The sequence below is a fragment of the Strix aluco genome, chromosome 11, assembly GCF_031877795.1.
Source record: "Strix aluco isolate bStrAlu1 chromosome 11, bStrAlu1.hap1, whole genome shotgun sequence".
Classification (NCBI taxonomy): domain Eukaryota; kingdom Metazoa; phylum Chordata; class Aves; order Strigiformes; family Strigidae; genus Strix; species Strix aluco.
In genome coordinates this window covers 18,660,225-18,679,021 of record NC_133941.1, presented here as the reverse complement: position 1 = coordinate 18,679,021, position 18,797 = coordinate 18,660,225, and the positions used below count along the sequence as shown (strand labels likewise).

Genomic DNA, 18,797 nt, shown 5'->3' with positions numbered 1-18,797 from the left:
TGGGGGTAATAAGAGCCCTGGGATCAACTGTCTCGGAGATTATTACAGGATGAGATGCTTCACTGCTTTACAATGTTTACTTAAGATTTATATTCCCTATGTGTATATAAGGGGGTTGTCGTCTTTTGTCACTGGTTGATCATTTTTTGATGGTGGCGTGCACAGGGTTTCGTTAGGGTTTGCTTAGGGGTGTGTGTGTGGTAAGTTCAGTGAATGGGGAGACAATGGGCTGGGGACAAGAGGGAGAGCCGGGGTTGGGGCACCCCGGAGCTGGTGGCAGGAGGTGGGACTGTGAGAAGGTGCCCTCTGCTCTGATGAATGCAGGCAGACCGGGACAGAGGCTCTTGAAGCACACGGAATGGGCTTGAGCCCTTCTGGATGCTCTGCAGTGACAGATGTGGTTTCACAGTGCCCCGTCCCTGGAGAGGAGGGGGTTGGTGCCAAAGGAGAGGGCTTGTGCCATCCTTATTTCTTCACCATGGAGGAGGAAGAGCTGCAAAACCAGCTTCTGGGGAGTGTCCCTGCCTGGGACTTGGCTTGCTTGACTTTGTCATGTGTGTTTGTTTTTCACCTTCTCACCTTAAGCTTTCACCTGTGTTTTCTTGTTTTGGGAGGATGGTAAGATGCTGCGTGGACCTCTCTGGCCTGGTAGCGCAGGACTATTGTAATCTCCGGCAAAGATCTCTCCTTCCAGTGGTGCGCTCAGGTGCGGGAGGTTAATACACTTCACATCGTTGGGGAAGGCGCCGAGATGAGGGTGATAACGGCTGCGCAGGGGGAAGTTAGATGAAGGCTTAGTAGGAGCAGCTCCCCCTCAGAGCAAATATCCCTGGGCACACGCAGCCACTGCGTACCGGGCTGTGGCTGGGCCCTTCCTTACCGGCTGTGGGGGGAAGCCGGGGACACCATCCTAGCTCCCCAAGGAGCATCCCCCAGCATCAGCACAGGCATGGGGTGCTTTATTTCCGTGAGGAGGCTTGGGGCACAGGGCCAGCATTGTTGCCGTTACGCAGGGTTGCTCAGTCTCCTCTTGCAGAGTGTTTGCCATAATCCTGTTTTATAAATCCAACCTTGGCCTTTGACCTCCCTGTGCTGCTCTGGTCTCTGCTCCGCTGCCTCCCAAGTTAAACCCACTGATCTGACTGAGGCGGGAACAGCCAGGGCATACTTATTGCCATGTGGGGGCTGGGAAGAGAGATTTAGCAAAGCATTGGACCAGTTTACCTTGGAAAGCTGCTGTGCAAAAATATTGGAGCAATGCAGGAGAGCCCTGGGTGCGATAGAGGAGAAGGTGGGCAGCACCCTTGGCAGCTTGCTATGGCGGGGACAGTCCCCCTGCACCCTGGCCCCTCAAGCAGCAGGGATGATGACAGCAGGGATGGTCCCCTCCGCCTAGAGAGGAGGTTGTGGTCCCTGCCTGCACCAGCTCCAATGCTCAGAGCATTTCCCACCACCTCACTTCAAGCAACTTCGGGACATCAAACTGGCTGCCCCCTGAAAGGCGCTGCCATGGACGAGCGTGTGTAGATGAGCCTTGCTCAGGCTGGTGTGGGTGAGCTTGTGGGTGATTGGGGCTGAGAAGTGAGGTCCTGGATCAAAGCAGGGTAAAAACAGCAGCCGTGTGTTTGGAGGTGCCGTCCTCTAGGTAGACAGAAGGTCACCCACCTCTCCTTTTCCACGTGGCTTTCAGGAGGGAGGGTGCACACCCAGCCGTGCCGCCTTCGCCACCCCATCCCAAGTCCGTGCCATCCCAAGTCCGTGCCATCCCTGAAGCTCCTTAATCCCAGGCAAGCCGGTGTGCTGAGCTGGGAGCTCCTGGAGGATCTGCCTGGGTGAGCAGCGAGGTGGAGAGGAGCGTCGTGTGGAATATGAAAGAGACTGGGGCACGATAAAGCCCACGCAGCGCCTCCCCCCTCACAGACCCTGCCATCAGGATCTCCAGACACCAATCCCTTGCAAATCTCCTTCTGGCCTTTTATGACCTGTGGAATCATTTCAATTTGGTGTTTTTAGCCTCTAAATCTCCTGTCCTTAGCCCTCGGTGACTTCTGGGGAAAGAACTGCGCTCCTTAAAGTGCCACAGCCAGGGCAGTCCCTGCACCAGAGGCTGCTGGAAATTCGCAGGTATTTCACATCCATGCTTTACTTGGTAATTACTCTAATTTTTCTTGCTGTTGGAACCACACAATTGACACCCTCAGGTCTGAAACCCCCTCGAGGTTTTGGTGGCTGCCATGTACAGACACAGGACCCCGACATGGCTCCCCCGTTCACTGCCTGCATCCCGGGCATCTTGCAGTCCCTGCACGCAGTGCACCTTGAGATGGACTGATTGATCTGTAACACTTGAAAAATAATGGTTTAATCATTATTAAGGATTAGAAATAATCCTTGAGCTGTATTGATCATAATAGCATTATTCATGATGATCTCATTTGGCATTAATGGGGATGTCCTGCAGCAGTGTGTGGCTCCAGGCAGACTCGTCACCTGCCCTGAGGAGACGTGGCCTTGGGGGGTTTTGCTGGAGCAACAGGACCTTCCCAGCCCTAACACACCACTGCAGGTTCTGCTTGTGAGCAAAGCTGTCCCAAATAGCCCCCTCGGGGGCCCTGTCCTTGTTGCCACGGTTTTAGAGGGTCCCGAATCCAGCAATCACCCATCCCATTCATGCCAGCATCCCGTCTCTGGGCAGGGGCTGACTGGGCCTCCCCTCTAGCACCAGCCAGGGATGGGACAGGATGGGGCTGCTCCCATGGGAGCCCCCCCAACATGGCATCAGTCCAGGCGTGTCCCCAGCGGGGACAGAGGCGAGCAGAGGAGGGATGGCTGGCTGCCCACTTGGTTCCTCTCTCTTCTCAGTCCCCATCTTGGTCACAGGACTGAAATGCCTTTAGCGAGGAAGATGCTGCAGAAGTAACAGCTGGGAGGCTCTGGGGGCAATTCTCCTGGGGTGGGTGTCCGGCAGCGCTGGGAGCCAGCACGGCACCCTACCATGGCTGTGCCATCCTGCCGCAGGCTCCCTTATCCCTGCAACATGCTGTTTATCAAACAAGAACATCTGGATTTATTTTTTTAAAAAAACAAAGTTGTGTCTGGATCGACTTTGATAAATTGACATTTTCCAGAGGAAAATATCTTCTGTTGAAGTGTCATTCCTGGGTGTAGCCGTCCCTTACTGCACCATTTGCAACCCTCCAGGCACTTCGCACAAGGCGGTGAATAGTTAAAGATGTCCATAAATCTTACCCTGGCCCATAATAAACAAACACACTCTTATCAAGTATAGAAAAATGCATATTTCATCACTGCTGCCTTAAACGCGACTTGGAATAAATGCTCGCCTTTAATCAGCCATCTCGATATATAAACAGAGCTCAAAAGCTTGCAGGGATGAGGTGCAGAACTGGGCCACAGCTTTTCTAGGCAGCTCCGGAGAGGCAGGGCTGTGGCTCTGCAGGTAAGCCCCCCGCAAAATTGCCCTGAAAATTATCAGTGTGGCTTCTCTGTCCAGCCATGCGTTGTTTCCCATTCTCTTCTCTCTGCCACTGGAGCCATAGGTATTTTTGCTTCAGTGCTCAGCTGATAGCTGATCTTTCCCCTTGGATGCTGGCCATTGAAAGCAAGCACTTTGATTTGGAAATCAAGATTAAAAAAAGAGAAAAGATTAAACAGGAAAGTTTTGACCAGTGCGTGCTGAGATTATGCAGTGATGGATACGTGTTTCCCTGCATCTGATAAGAACAGGCTGTGTTCTCTGGCTGGGGAAGGCCAGATCTGTGATGCCCTTCACCATTCGTCACCTTACTTTTGAGTACCTGTGCTTTGCCACGCTCCCGGTAATACAGTACCTGCCATCATGGCCCTGCTCTCGCTGTGCTGGGTGCTGCCAGGGCTGGGTGCTGCTGGGGCTGGCTGCTGCCACTCTCCTGCAGGCATGGGGGACATGTGAAGGAGGCACCATGGAGCCTCAGGACTTCGTTTCCCCCAGGCATCCACTTAGAAGGGCTGAGGCATTTTGCATCCCCATGTGCTGACGGGAGCGCTGGTGGATCTGGTGACAGCCGGGACGGTGGCTGTGGCATGGGTGGCTGTGCCCAGGGCTCCTGCCCACCTCTCCGGAGATCATCATCTCATGTGTGCGTGCTCTTATAGCCAGGCACTCTCCAGGCCCTGGGGAAATAAATTCCCAGGGCTGTAGATGGACTTCACTGCCACCCCAGTGGACTCCCGCCAGCATGCTGGGTCCCTGCTGAGCAAAGGAATGGTTTGTGGTTCACAATGTGAAAGTTGGGTGTGCAGTAGCACTGGGAATCTTATGTGCATCTCTGCAGTGCTGCCCAGGTGGTTGTTTGGCCCAGGTTGTCACCCCATTGTCGGTGCTCCTTCCTCCTCTCAGCCAATTCGGGGGGCTGGAGGCAGCCAGGGCTTCCCTCTCTTCCCGTGCTCTGGCTGTCGGCATCTCTTGCGTGGAGTAGAGCATGTCCCATCCCGCTGGGGGATGCAGGGAAACAAGGAGCAGGCGATGCAGCAGCGCCTGCCGTAAGGCACATCTTTGCTTGATGCGTCTCCTGCTAACTCACTAGGGAGCCTTCCTGGGCTTCGACAGCTTCGCAAGCCTCATGGCCAATTAACCCCGTGCAGATTAGCCACTCAGCCTGCAGAGCTGAGACCTCCGCAGCATGTGTTCCCTGGGAGCCTTGTAAAGCCAATGGCTGGTGGGGAACAGGTGGGCTGTGCTGGGTGCTGCGAGGCTGCGGAGATAAACCCCACGTCCCTGCAAGTGGTGAGGGTCCCTGGCACCCAGGGGTCCAAGTGGCCCTTGGCTCTGTGGGCTGGCGGAGGACACCGTGCTACCTCCAGCTGAGCTAATCGGGTTGTACAGCCCTGGCAGGCAGCTCTCTGGGCAGCTGCCTGCACCCCGGGGGCCCTGGGGCTGGTCGAGGGACAGAGGGAAAAGTGTGCATCGCTTGTTTTGCTCTTGGCTTTACTTGCTTAGTGATGCAGAGTGGATCTTGTTGGAAAGCCTGGAGCTCTTGCCCTGTCTGTCCCCTTTGGCGCCATTAAAGGCCAGATTGCTGCTTCTTCCCAGCACTGCCAGTACCCTGGGGACTGCCCGGTCTCCAGCCCTGCCCTGCTGCACTCTGTGCTGGTGTGGCCTCTCATGGCTGAGCCCAAGCCCAGCAAGACTGCCCCAGTGCTAAGCATTGCCCCATCCTTCTCCTCTGGCTACCCCAGCGTGGGCAGCAGCCTGCCCGTACTGCCTGTTGCCTCCAGAGCCATCAGGATAGAGACACTTTTGTCTCCTTTGAAGCCTCATGCACTTTAGTGGGAGAAGGTTGTGCTTGCACCAGCCTTGGGTGAGACCTGGACAGGCAGCTCAGCCCTGGAGCCTCCTGCTGCTCCAATTCCTCTGGAAACACCGGCTTGCTCCAGGAAAGGCAGGAGCAAGCAGAGAAACACCAGGTCCCCATGCCTGGGACATCCTTCTGCAGGCATTGCTGCCCGTGATCCCTCCTCCTGCCCCATTGCCTGCGTGGCGGAGGGGTGGCAGGGTCCTGGGGTATCCCCCAAACAGAGGGATGGTGGGTGCTGAGGCAGGTGTTGGTCCCAGGTTGACACGGGCAATGCCCCGCTCCTCTCGCTTTCCCCGGGCTCACTTCTCCTCTCCCACTTGCTTTGCAGAGACTTGCCAATGCGGCAGAGAAGTTCCAGAAGGCTCATCACTGGCAGGACAACATCCGGGTAAGGCTCCGCGCACGCCCCAGTCGCTCCCATCCCCTTCTCTCCTGGATGCTGAGCTCTGTGGAGGCACCGGCCTCGGGGATGACTCCTGGCACAGGAACCAGCTTTTCATCCCACCCCTGCTCCCATCCCTCGGCTCTTCCTTCTCTCCTTGTCTGCGTTCTCGGCTCCCTCACGAGTTACCGATGGCTGTGCTGTGCCGCTCGGCACGCAGGCAGCCCCAGCACCGCCGCCTGCCAGCACTAACAAGAGCAAATGAAGCGATTTTGAGCTCGTTTCCAGCCTTGCCTCTGCCTGCACACGCTGTAAGGAGAAGGCAGGAGGTGAAGGTCGAGCTGGCAGCTCAATGCTGAGGGTTTTGGGGCTGGGGAGACTCTTACCCCCCGCCATCTCTGGCAGCCGAGTTTGGTCTTGCACAGGGTGACGGCAGCAGTGGCTGGTCTGTGTCACCTGCCAGCAGTTGTGGTGGGGGCTGTTTCTGGGGGAAGGAGCAATCTGGGCTGGGAGAGGGAAGATGCAGGTTTAATGATTGCATTTGACTTTGTAATTCTGGCAGTGATAGCACTCAGCGGGAACCTGAAGGATTCTGTCTGGAAATGCTCTCAAATTATAACACTAATACAAAAGGAAGGAAAGATTGTTTTCCTCTAGTGCAAATGGGGTCTACAATAAAAAATACTCCTGAGCCACCCAGCCCCTTCCTTCAGGTCAGGCCAGATCCTGCCCAGCCCTGGGGAACCCCCGGCAGTCACCGAGAGGACAGCTAAGGACAGCCCTGCTGTCGGGCCTTGCTGGTGTGTGTTGGGGGGTATTTCTCTGTCTGCAACCACGATCCACTCAGGGAGGAGAGGAGATGAGGACTTGGAGCCACATCCCAGACGTGCAGACCCTCCTGCCATTGGCGATGGTCACTGATGTGGAGAGGAAGAGGCAGGAGGAGCAGAAGAGAAGGCAAGGTGTCGACCTGCTTGGATTTTGTTTGCCACGTGGCCGGCGTGGGGTGGACACTCATGGCCAGTACTCGTCCCCCCTGGGAGCTGTGTCTCATAGGCACCCGGGGAGGCTGAGCTCACAGGGCTCTTCCCATCATTAGCAGAAGCAGCCTCGCTAAGGAGAGGTGAGGTGTCCCCGCTGGCCCTGCTGTCCAGCAGACAGTTTTCATTGGCACCAGCGGTCACCAAGACCTTTCTGCATGAGAGTGCTGCTGAATTACTGTCACCTCTTTCCAGGAGGCTGGTGGAGGGGAGGTTAAGAGGATAACAAGGTTTGGTGCAGGCACTGGCTGATGCCAGTGCCGGTTCCTTGCCAGCAGCTCAGCTGCAGGCTCAGGGCTCCCAGGGGAGGCTGCAAGCCCCAGGGAAGCTCATCCCCAAGCACCACCCAAAGCTTGGCCATGGGCACCCCAGGGGCCTCGTGGTGGCCCCGTGCACCCCACACTGGGCTGGCACCCAGCGGTGGATGCCCTGTGACCGGGGCACGGGCAGGGCGGGCAGAGCTGGAACAAGGTCCCTGCGTTTTGCAGCACTCCTTGCTGCTTCTGCTCATCCCCTGGGCTGCAGGGACAGGCAGCTGCTGCGCTGCAGGGCCCCTCCGCAGCCCCAAAATGCTCCGTCTCCATCCAAACCCAGCTGCTTTCCACTGTGAGCGGAATAACAGTCGGGATACAAAACATGCCAGGAAAGGCTGTAGCGCTGGGGAACTCTTGACTCGTTTTGCCATTCATGGCACAAACCTTTCAGAAATCCACTTTCGTAGAAAAAGTATTTTTAATAGCACTGTTTGCAACCACTTAATCAAGGTAATTAGGAGCGAGTCACCCAGAAACAATGTGCAGCGATGCGTCACCACAGAGCTCACCGCAGCTTTATCAGGACAGCCCAGACCTGGCTGGGACACTTGATGGACTGGCCCAGCTCTGCTCACAGCACCCGGGGCACTGGGCGCTTGCTCCCCCACAGCACACGGCCCTGCCTGCATCAGCCCTTCCTGCATCAGCCCTGGTTGCTGAGCAGAGCAGAGGGATGGAGGGGCTGCGTAAGTGGCTCTCACAGCCAGGGTTGAACCTCCTTTTACTGTCCTTCATCTGTAAAATGGCAGGGCACGGTCAGACCTGCATGCCAGCACCGGTGACACTGGCTCTGCTGCTGTCCCCAGCTTGCTGTTGGTGCTGGCACAAGCAGCAGGTAGGAAAGGCAGCAGCTCAGCATCCCCAGCTCCTCCTCTCCTCCCTTACCGCTGAGCAGCTTGTTCCTCCTGGCCGCAGCTCTCCCCTCCTATCCCCGCATGTCGCGTCCTAACCTTGCGCCGGAGTCGATGACAGATTGCGGCGAGCGCGGTTATTTTTGTGTTTCCATCCGAAGGCGCGCTGGCAGATGCTGAGTGTTTGCGCTGCATTAGTGCTAATGGCAGCCCCATTAAACCTCACTGCAGATGGGTTGCTATGGAAGTCCGGGGGAAAATGAAACAGGAGCAGGAGCCCAAGCGGGTGGGAGGCTGCTGCCAGCAGTCACTCATGACCCATCTTTACAGGGAAAGTTTCTCTTTTATCACTTTTTTGTGTGTGTTTCCAGCCACATGCCGGCCATGCTGGCTTTCTGAAGGGGTTGAGTTCAGCCTCCCACCTCAGGGGGCTTTGCAAAGCACCTCCTTGTGCCCAAAACACTCCCCCTTGCCTTACACTGTCCTGCCCTATCCCTGCTCCTTGTCCTTGCCCACCCTCAGACCCCCCATGTCTCCTGGCTGTGCCAAGCAACACACTGTGTCCTCAACTCCATGTGTCCCCAGAGCTCCCCTGGATGCTGGTGCACTTTTCTTGGCCAGAAGCAGTCTTGGCCCCAAGGTCACCCATACAGTGACACCCAGGGCACCCTCATGTTGTTCGTCCAGCTCGTTTCACCCCAGGGCTGGGTGTCAGCTCAGGGTGGCACAGTAGGCAGGGACAGGGGCACAGCACATCAGGCTGTGGTGCAGGGCCACTGAATCACCCTTGGTGATTTGGAGGGGGAGAGGCTGTGCCCTTCTCCGCCTGCACAGCAAGGGTCTCTCAGGGATGCACATTCACCCACCAGCGAAGGCTGGCGGAGCCCTGGAAAGGTGACAGCTGGGTCCCATTGCCTTGGGTTGGGCTCCCAGCATGGGGCAGCACGACCGCCTGGCACTGATATGATATAAGACCACAAAAAGGCCCCAGTTTGCTGTGGCCTGGACAACCAATTTTCCCAGTGAGAAGCTTCTGGCCTCTGGGCTCCAGGGTTCTGCAGGGGGTCTGCTAGGACAGGCACATCAGGGCTGTCAACCTGCTCCGGATGTCCCCAGCCCTGTCCCCGAGCCGTGGGAGTGGTGCTGAGCCCCCCCATGCAGACCATCCCCAGCAGCAGATGGAGGTGCCAGGGCTGCAGCCCACACCGTGATGCTGTTTACCAGGTTTCCATCCTCTGTTTGTCACCCTATTCAGTCAAGAGACCTGCAAAATGCACCTATAAAAACACTGCAAGGTTGAGTTTTTTGCTGCCATCCTCTGTATCCATCCTCGCTGACAAGCTGCCACACTGCCTGTCGGGCATCCCAGCCAGCTCCGTGTTCTGCCAGCTCTCCTTCAACCACGTGTTCCACTTCACTCCAGGATTTTCCAGTGCCTTAGGTTCTTTGCCAGACCTTCAGCCCTGTCCCAGCACCATCCGCAGGGGCTCAGGTGTCCCACACCCCCACAGCGCACGGCAGCAGGGGCCATGCTGACCCAGGGGACGCTGTTGAAGGCGCAGGTCTGCGCTGCCAACCGTGAAGTGCATCCCAGGGCATCATCATCCTCACTGCATGTCGATCTTCTGCGGCAGCCGGAGCTATTTGTCCCTTTAAGGGACACTCTGACGTTGCGGAGAGCCATCCCCACATTTATGTGCACTTGGCAGGATTATATAAATTGCCTTTAAAAGTTGACTTCTTTATAAGCCATTTTCTGCTTCATAAAATGTTTATTACTGTTGTTTTTCTCCCAGTTCTTCTTCCTCACTGCATTTTCCATTGCTACACTGGGAAGCTCCCCTCTTCCTTCACCTACTGCCCCCCTCTCTCCCACCTTTCCCCACCCTTCAGGAGAGGAAAGGGGTGTTTGTAAGGGTCAGAGCCCAGTAGGCCCTTTATCTTTGGAGAAAAAAAAGCGCTATACATTGAGTTGCACATCTAAGAGCTGCTGGAAACAGGGTTTAACTGCTGGGCGCAGCACGGGTAGTTTCGGGGTGCGGTGACATGCGCGGAGGCGGCAGAGGGAGCACGGGCGCCGGGCAGCCCCACACCGCTGCCTCCATCCATAACCCCCGCCTGCAAGCACGCAAGCAAATAACAAAGCCCAGATAATTTCAAGCTCCATTAGAAATGAAACTCCGGGGAAAACAGGATCGCTGTTTGCCAAATGGGGAAGGACAGGAGCAATAACAGAGATTGCGCTCCCGACCACCCAAGAAAGGTGAGGGATAAAGCGGGGGGACGCGACGGGGCGTCTGGGTGCCCCTCCGCGGCTGTACAGCCCTGGATGCAGCATTCCTGCGGGAGCGGGGCCCTGCCAACCACCTGCTCCGTCCGGCACCGCCACGCTGCGTGTGTCTGCCGTGGGAGCGGCGGCCGTGCCACGCCGTGCGTGGGTGCTGGCAGCTGTTCCTGTGGGCTTGCCGCGGCGATGCAGGCAGGGCTTTGTGTTCAAAGCGGCGTTAGAAGGGCGAACGCCAGCTCCTTATCCCCCTTTCATTTTTCTCCTCCTTTAATTACAGATTCTACTTATCGGCCGAGAACAGAAAGATCGTCGCTGTAACCTTGCACTTGCCCTTGTAGAAGGTTTACCTAAAAAGTTAGAAAATAAAATCAAATACTCTAATTTGCAGTCATCTTGCCATTTCAAACCCAGTTTTCATTACAGCACAGAAAGTGCATTGAAGCTGTGTTTATAACCCCCTTTTAGATAACAAATCACATTTTCTTTTGGCTGGCGAGTGTGTAGAATTGATATTTTTTTTTTCAGTTTAATGGGTTTGTGTGTTCAGGAATGATCTCCATCAACTGAGAGTCTTTATTGTGTTTGATATAATGTCAGCTTTCATTACGCTCGGAGAATTACTGTGTTAAAGCACCAACCTTGCTGTAGAGCCGTTCTGGCCAAAAAGCAGAACAAGAAAATCATTCACAAAAACCCCGTGTTGGTGCTGTTCCCTCTTAAAATCCAAGGACGAGGCTTGAGGGGGCTCCCCTCGTGACGGCCAGGCCACCCGTGACAGTCCCGTGGGTGCGATGGTTCGGTGCGGGGGCTGCCGGCTCTCCTCCCAGTGCTGCCATCCCGTCCCATCCCATCCTGTCACTGGCAGGGCAGGGGGTCCCCGGCTGCCGCCAGCTCTGCGTGGGTGCTGGCATCTCCGCGGTGCCCGGGTGCAGTGGAGGGGAGAGGCAGCCGCCGCTCATTTGAGGCAGCCTCGAAGGAGCGGGAGCGGACAGGAGATGCCGTGTAAAGAAGAATAGCTGGTGAGGCGTGATCAGATAAAACATCTTCTGAGGGAGATGAAAAAACTGTTGACGGGTCACTTAAATATTTCCCTAGCTCTGTCAGAGAGGCAGAGGGAGGAAATTGCTTTTTAAAAAAAAAGATGCCAAGGCAGATTACGATGACTGTTTCCACCTGTCCTGGGTAACTGCTGCTGGATGGGATGCAAGGGGACTCGTATGGCAAGGGCTGCAGGAGAGGCATGTTCCCCACCAGCCCGGTCTGGAGTCCTTCTGACGGCCCATGGTGGCTGGGGCTAACCATGAATATTTTCCTCTTCCCGGGACTGGAGGAGGATTCATCATGATGCGTATGGACAAGGATAGCTCTAGCTCAGTGGAAATAAAAGGTTCAGCCCCTACCAGCCGCTGCCAGTGGTCTTCCTGATGCCCAGAGCCAGGTGTGGCTGGGATTGCAGGTAGGAATTTCTCTCAGGAATTCATCTGGTCCCTTTGGGACCCTGATCCTGGCAGTGGCCCTCACACTGCCCTGTGGCAGCTGTCGCAGAAACACTTTCTTTGCCTTGTTACACAGCCAAGGCCACTGTGCTTGTGGCAGGGCCGGGAGACCTTGGGGTGAGCACTCACCCAGCTGAGACCTCCAGCCCCAACTGTTAGCTGGGGCAAACTGGCTGGCATGGACTCGTCCCCAGGCACAGCCATCAGCCAGTCCCATCCTGCTCCTCCCAACACGGGTGGGCTTGTTGGGGTCAACGCTGCGGTGGGAACGTGATGTGTCCCCCTGCTCATCCCCTGCTGCCACCCAGCCTCAATGAAGACACGAGGCTGCAGGTGTGGTAGGAGCTGCAGGCGCTGCAGGCTATCTCCCATGCGAAAGGTGCAACTATAAGCAAAATCTGTTGCTATTTCTGTGTGCTTAATGGTTCAGGGACATGAAAAACTCCCTCAATATTCACTGCCTATTATAAGTGCTAATGGCAGAGGAAAGATGGGCTAGTAGAGCCACTGGTGCTGTGTGGGCATGCCAGCTCCCGCTTGCTTTCCCCACCCGCTGAATTGTCCACGGGTCTGAGCATGCACAGATTCCAGTCACCTGGCTTGTCCCCATGTCAGTGTGCCATGGGCTGGGATGCTGGCCCTGCCGCCGACCCCGTCCAGCCCCGTCCGGTGGCTGGGGAACAGGCTCATGCCAGCTTGGGATCCAGCTTGTCTTCCCCAGCACCCTCCGAGTTCCTCCTAACTGCCTGGAAAGCAAGTAGCTGCAGGATTTGGCTCTTCCAGAGTCAATTAAATCTTCAAAGAGATTTCCTGACCGCAGGGGTCACCTGCGCCACTTGGAGAAGTGAAACCCACAGCTTGAGAGCCGAGATCGACCAAAATCAGTGCGATGCAGCAGGAACTACCTGCAAAATCACCCCAAGGAGCCACAGAATCCCCAGGGCATGTGATCTACAGGGTGACCCTTACAAGATGATGGCAAGCAATCCTGCGGAGGATAACAGATCCGCGGGAGAAGGATTAGCCAGCTCGAGTGAACTTATAGAAAAGCTATAGGTGGAGAGTGAGCCGTGGCCCCTCTGCTGTGTCCCTGCCAGCTGCATGCTCCAGCTGGATGGGCTGGAGCAAGGAGCTGATCTGCCACCAACAGCTCCTTCTGAGGTTTTTTTGGGACAGTGGCAGCTACATGCGTGACATGGTTTGATTGCCACTGACTTGGAGGTTTGGGCCAGCACCCCTCCATCCTGACATTGCCAGGCTGCAGTAACATAGCAGAGCACCGACCTTTCTGGCGTTATTTTTAGTTGCTGTAATTGTTTGAGGTGAAAAAAGACCTATTTGAGTGCTCTTGGAGAAGGCTGTGTGGGAGTGGCAGGGAGAAGTGCCCCTCACTGCCCCCCTGAGATCCCCTGTGCCCTTCCTTTTTGTGGGCTTTGGCTCAAACCTGGTCTGCCGGTGTGTGGCCAGGAAGCACCCATGCCGAAGCAGGGTCCTCCCTTCAGCTGCTGGCAAGGCTCCAGAAGCCTGGTTTTTGCTTGGTGTTTTAGTGTAAAATTGGCAAAGTGAAGCACAGGGCTGTTATGGAGGGCTCAAGGGGGACAAGCAGGACCTCAGGTCCCCAGGGAGACTCTGGCATGCAGCATCCCTGGAGCCCCATCCAGGACGTCCCACCTGGGTCCAGCCCTGGCTGGGGGCTGCCAGGTGGCACCAAACCACAAGGGTTTGGTGCAGGCATGGTGGTTGCTCAGTGGCTTTGCTGGAGAAGCCTGGGTGATGGCTTCAGCAGCATTTGCAGATCCCTCTGTGATTGCACTTAACTCCCAAAGTTGTTTCCCCTTAACTTGCACTGAGGGTCTAGGAGACTGAAATAACGCCGTGCTTATCTGCTAGCAACACAGCGCTTACAGTGCCATTATGCAGATGCCATTTGGCAATTACAGTGCAAGAAAATGGGCAGCGGTTAACACATCATCGAGGAGCAGCTACGCAGTATCCACCTCCCCTTCAGCACAAACCAGCAAGTGCTTTTTGCAGGATTGTTTGCAAGAGACGGGGACAACATTTTGCCCTGAAATCCCTCGACATCTTCACCGCCTTGTTTTCTTTATTGGTATTTATTCTGAAAGGCTCTAGAAATATCAGTGCTATTTACACAGACCGGGTGCTGGGTTTAACATGGACCAGAGGAAGAGGAAGAGAGGATTACATGAAGAAGGCAAGTGTGTGAAGAATGCGAGAAAAGGAATATTAAGGAGAGGAAATTGTAGGACGCTGTGTTGCCTCTTGGGAGACCCCCAGCATCTCTCTAGAGCATCTCTGAGGGCTCTGTTGTTCCTTCCTAGAATAAATTCTCACCAGCTCCACTGGCCTTCATGGATGCCCTGCCAGCTCCCGCAGGCTCCTTCGCATCCCATGACCGCCCCCAGCATCAGCAGGGTTGTGTCAGGGAGAGCGGAGCCTGGCATCAGGGCATGGCACAAGGCCAGGACCACGATGACACTGGCTGTCTCATGTGTGCAAACCTCAGCTGTGGTGTGGAGTGGAGCCGGGATCTCACCCACCTGCTCCCAAGGTCATCAGGGCTTGAAGAACTGCATGGCAAGAGCTCTGTGATCCCTAAGGAAACCAGTGGGAGAGATGTCCTTCCAGGAGGTCAGCTCCCCGTGCCGTGCTGTGCCGTGCCGTGCTGTGCCATGGGAGCACTGGAGCAGGTGAAAGCAGGACCAGTGGACCAGGTCTCCTCCCCCAGCACCACCTTGAGCCCTCTCACCCGCTGCGGGACCAGGGCCACTGCGTGACGGAGGGGATTTGAGCTTTTTGGAGGAGCCGATGGAAGATAAAATGAATAACAAAGCACCTTCTGGATGGCTGTTGTTAGTCACACTCACTTCTGATTAAAGATCATTAAACATGAAATTAGCTCGTTTGTGTTACGGGTCTCCCGGGGGTTCCTTTAATTAGGAAGTGCAGATGGCCCTGGACCCGGGGAGACAGCAGCGCCGGCAAGGGGCAGGGGCGTGCGCGGGGCCGGGAGCAGCGCAGGGAGGGCATCTGAAGAGAAATTAATTTTTTTTTCCCTTTTCTTGTTGTTGTAAACCCCTCAGCATTTCACAACAAATCACAGATAATTAATAAGTACATTCCCTTAATGACTAGGCTTTTTAATAGCAGAAATTGGAAGATGTGTCAATTTTTTTTTCACTTTCCTCTCTTGGTGCTGCCTTATCACCATGATTAGAGTCGCAGAGCCCATGAGAGGGACTGGCCTCTTTGCCCAGCAGGATGCTGAAACTGCCCTTTGCAATCCCCATCACTGGGGGACCTTGGCCACTCAGCCTACAAGGGTCCCCCTGCCACCCGTGCCACCTGAGAGCCTCATCCCCGCTCCAGGGGCTTTCCCACCTCTTGGCCGTCTTGTGTCTTGACTTCCTGGAGAAGCAGCAGCAAACTGCTCTAGGGAGCAGGTTTGTGGCTCGAGGATAATGCTGGTGAGGGGTTAGTGACTGCCAGCTCCCAGTGGGGCCAGGATGGTGGAGCGGCTGGTACCAGCTGCCTGGAGAGCCGCTCGGACCTGCTGGTGCCTTTCCCTGGCACGAGCCCATGGCCAGGCTGGGCTGGGTGTCGTGGTGCCACCAGCCCCAGCACGAGCCCATGGCCAGGCTGGGCTGGGTGTTGTGCTGCTACCAGCCCCAGCAGGAGCCTGTGGCCAGGCTGAACTGGGTGTCGTGGTGCTACCAGCCCCAGCAGGAGCCCATGGCCAGGCTGGGCTGGGTGTCGTGGTGGCATCAGCCCCAGCACAAGCCCGTGGCCAAGCTGGGTGCCGCAGAGGCAGCAGCAGAGCAGGAGTGGGAAGGATGGGGATGCAGTCAGTGCCACTAAGGTTTTGGCTGGCTTTCTGTTCTGGGCCCAGATTGCTTTCCTCGTTAAATAATAACAGCAACAATCATCCCAAAGCGCTGCCTGTGCGTGCGGGGAGGAAGGCTGGTTTGCACGGCGGCTGCTGACGGCTGATTGAGTGGCAGACATGTTAGGGCCGCGATGGCTGCCGGTGCGCTGCATCGCGCTCGCGTCCCGGCACGCAGAGAAGAGTCTCCGAGTGCCCTTTAATTACCCCTTCTGATGGCACACGAAACACTGTTGTGACAGCATTGCTGCTCTCCAAATTGCCTCTTTAGGAATTTTATCAGCTGCCTTGAGTCCTGACACACAGGGAAGAGGAATCCAAGCAGACCTTTCTGCCTAAATAGTTTCTAAATACCCCAAATTAATGACGTCCGTTTCTCCATGGAAGCATGGATGTTTTTTTCCCTGTTTCTGCTGCCTGGGGAGGGGAGCTCTGCCAGCTGCGGGGCCGCCGCCTGCCACGCTGCCCATGCCCAGCTCTCCTGCAGCTCCCGATGCCCGCAGCAGAACTGAAGCATCCGGGCTCGGAGACATGGTGCAGCCTCACGCCCAGTCTCAGCAGAGGCCACAGTCACGCTAGTGGCACTGTCACGGGGCTGCTTGGCCGTGGTGGAGGGTGTGCATGGCCCCATGCTGCTGCGTCTCAGTGGCAGCCATGAGCAGAGGGAAAAGCAGCAGGCGATGACTGGTCCTTGGAGGGTGGATGAGGGGGATGTGGGGTCCTGGCTGTGTCCCACAGGCAGCATGGAGTGGGCAGGGCTCTTCTCCCCACAATGTGGTGGCTGCCAGCAGCATGACAGAGGTGCTGAGGGGACAAGTAAGGGGGAGGGAGGGCGGCAATGGGGACCCCTCTGCCATCCCCATCCCCGCCCAGCACTAACTCCGCTCTCCCTTTTCTCCGCAGGAGGAAGACATCGAGTACTATGACTCCAAGGCCGACACTGAATACGTGAGTACTGTCTCTGCTGCACCACCAGCACAGTTACCACTCTGTCCCAGGACCGAGCCCCTCGCCAGGGCTGTCCCAGCACCATGCTGGGGAGGCACAGCGTTCATTACAACTGAGTCGTGTTACATCAAAGGCATAACAAGACTCTGCAGTGGGCAGCGAGTGCCCGGTGCGCAGCCGTGTCTCCCCAGCTGAGCCATGGTGGCATCTGCCAGCGCCAGGCCCGGCAGCAGGCAGGTGGGCAGGTCGCTCCACTGCCTGCAAGTTTCTAAAATTAAAGCTGGCATCTGAAATTCAAATGAAGAGCAAACCTTTAATTAGAGACTGAATCTAATTCTCTGCCCCCCTCCCAGCACAGCCGTCCTGTGATTTCTGGCAATCAGTGCTTTAAATACAGACCCGACAGCTCCGCTCTCCCGGCGCTCCCGAGGGGGCTGGCATTTGCCGGCTCCTCCATGCGGTGACGGTGACGGTGCTCAGGTGCCGCGCCATGGGCGCAGGGTGCTCCACCAGCCATGGCTGCTGCCCCACAGCACCCAGCTGTGCTGGCAGTGATGGGTCACCCAGCTCCTATGCTGTGCCGTGCCATGGGATCCTTCCCAACTAGGGGCTCGCCAGCTCGGTGATGCTCTTGGCACGGGGCCACTGGGGAGCAGGGAGCTGGCCAGGAGCCCCGAGCAGAGCAGGGTGGGGGCTTGGGGTGCCCCCAGCCAGTACTTGTGCCCCAGGCCCAGTCCTTGCCCCAAAGCAGAGCCAGCAGCAGAGGTGCCATCGGGGGACAGTACCGCAGCAGGAGCTGGGGAGTGGCAGCACATGGCATTGGCAGCAAACCACGTGGCCGCCTCTGAAAATAACACTCAGGTGACCCCATGAGCCTTCAGAAGGCCCGGTCCAGATGGGAGGGGAGGATCCAGGCTTGATAGGGTCTCACCACCTCAGGAGACACACCCTGCTCTGAGCTCCAGCTCTCACCCCACCTTGGAGGTGATGCCCCAGAGCAGAGCCAGGGACGGGCTGGAGCAGAGGATGGATGCCTTCAAAGCAGGGATACAGACAAACCACTGGTGCCAGTGTCCCCAGATGGTGACAGCAGGAGAGCTCCTCGGCAGAGGAAGCCAGCCACAGAGGGTCTGGGAGGTGGGACAGCGAGGTCAGGGAGATGCTGTGACTGAAGAGGGGGACACTTGCTCTCCTGAGCAGGTATCCCCGCTCACTCGGAGCAGGGGATGTCTCCTGTCCCTCCCTAGCCTGGGAGAAGCTGCCAAAGGAGGGAGGGGAGGATCCTGCTCTCCATGGCCACTCTGGAGAGGACTGATCTAATGGGTTTATAATGCATTAAAGTGGATTTTGGATGGAAGTGGAGGAAAAACTGGCTGGCAGTCAAGGCAAGAGGAGACAGCCGGGGGAGCAGGGCAGCTCCCTGCCCAGGGGGCCGAGGAGAACTTATGCACCCTTCAGGCTGGGCAGGGCTTTTGCTGTCACTACCATGGGGCAGGGGACCAGGGAACTGGACATCCCCATGCCCCATGTTACCCTGACCGGTCCCAGCTGCCCACACCCAGCCAGTGTTGGCAGCAGCAATCCGAGCTGGCAGCTCCTGGCTGTTAGCTTTGGGATTAGCCATTTCTGTGAGTGAGGAGAACATCCTGGTACCATCAGGCAGGGTTAGGAAATAGGAGGCATCTTGACCTCAGAGCTGTGCCCGCTGAACCCTCCCGGCACACGGGGCACCAGGAGAAGCCATGCGCTGTGGCATGGCACGGTGTCCCTGGGGACCATGGGGCTCAGCACCCTGGTCCCCAGCCCTTCCCCAAGGGAGGTGGCGTATCATTGAGGAGGAACAGCCCTGCAAAGCCGTCATCAGCCACACTGACTTCAGTCCTCCTCTGGGGAAATATCAAGCAAAATTGGAGGTGTCCTCTTGCCAAGGTTTGTGGGTTTAGCAGGGAGGGCGCTTCCCTATTGATGCTGTTGCTGCTTCCCAGTTAAATCCCAGCAAATTTAATTCCAACAAAAATAATGGAGAGAAAAGAAGGTGATGCTGAAATAAAAAAGGAGGGAGATGATACCAGAAGATCTGAATGGAACTAAATAGCTGTCTTTCCGTCTTTTCTTTATTTAGCTTCAATTTTTATACTTAAATTGAGCAGGATCTAGCTGAAATGGAGTTAGTTCTGATGGACAATGCCTATTCAACATAACTGGGGCTTATTCACAA

At 56.3% G+C, this 18,797-nt stretch overlaps 1 protein-coding gene across 3 annotated transcripts in view; it reads left to right on the top strand.

The window, feature by feature from the left end:
* CACNA2D2 (calcium voltage-gated channel auxiliary subunit alpha2delta 2) overlaps window positions 1–18,797 on the top strand; it is a 226,609-nt gene that overhangs the window by 175,971 nt on the left and 31,841 nt on the right. For 2 of the 3 annotated variants that reach the window (XM_074836444.1, XM_074836443.1), the window contains exons 4-5: window positions 5,686–5,745; window positions 16,535–16,579. In XM_074836444.1, coding sequence (XP_074692545.1) covers window positions 5,686–5,745; window positions 16,535–16,579 — 105 coding nt within the window. The remainder of the gene's footprint in view (window positions 1–5,685; window positions 5,746–16,534; window positions 16,580–18,797) is intronic. The other variant, XM_074836445.1, reaches the window with a different exon arrangement.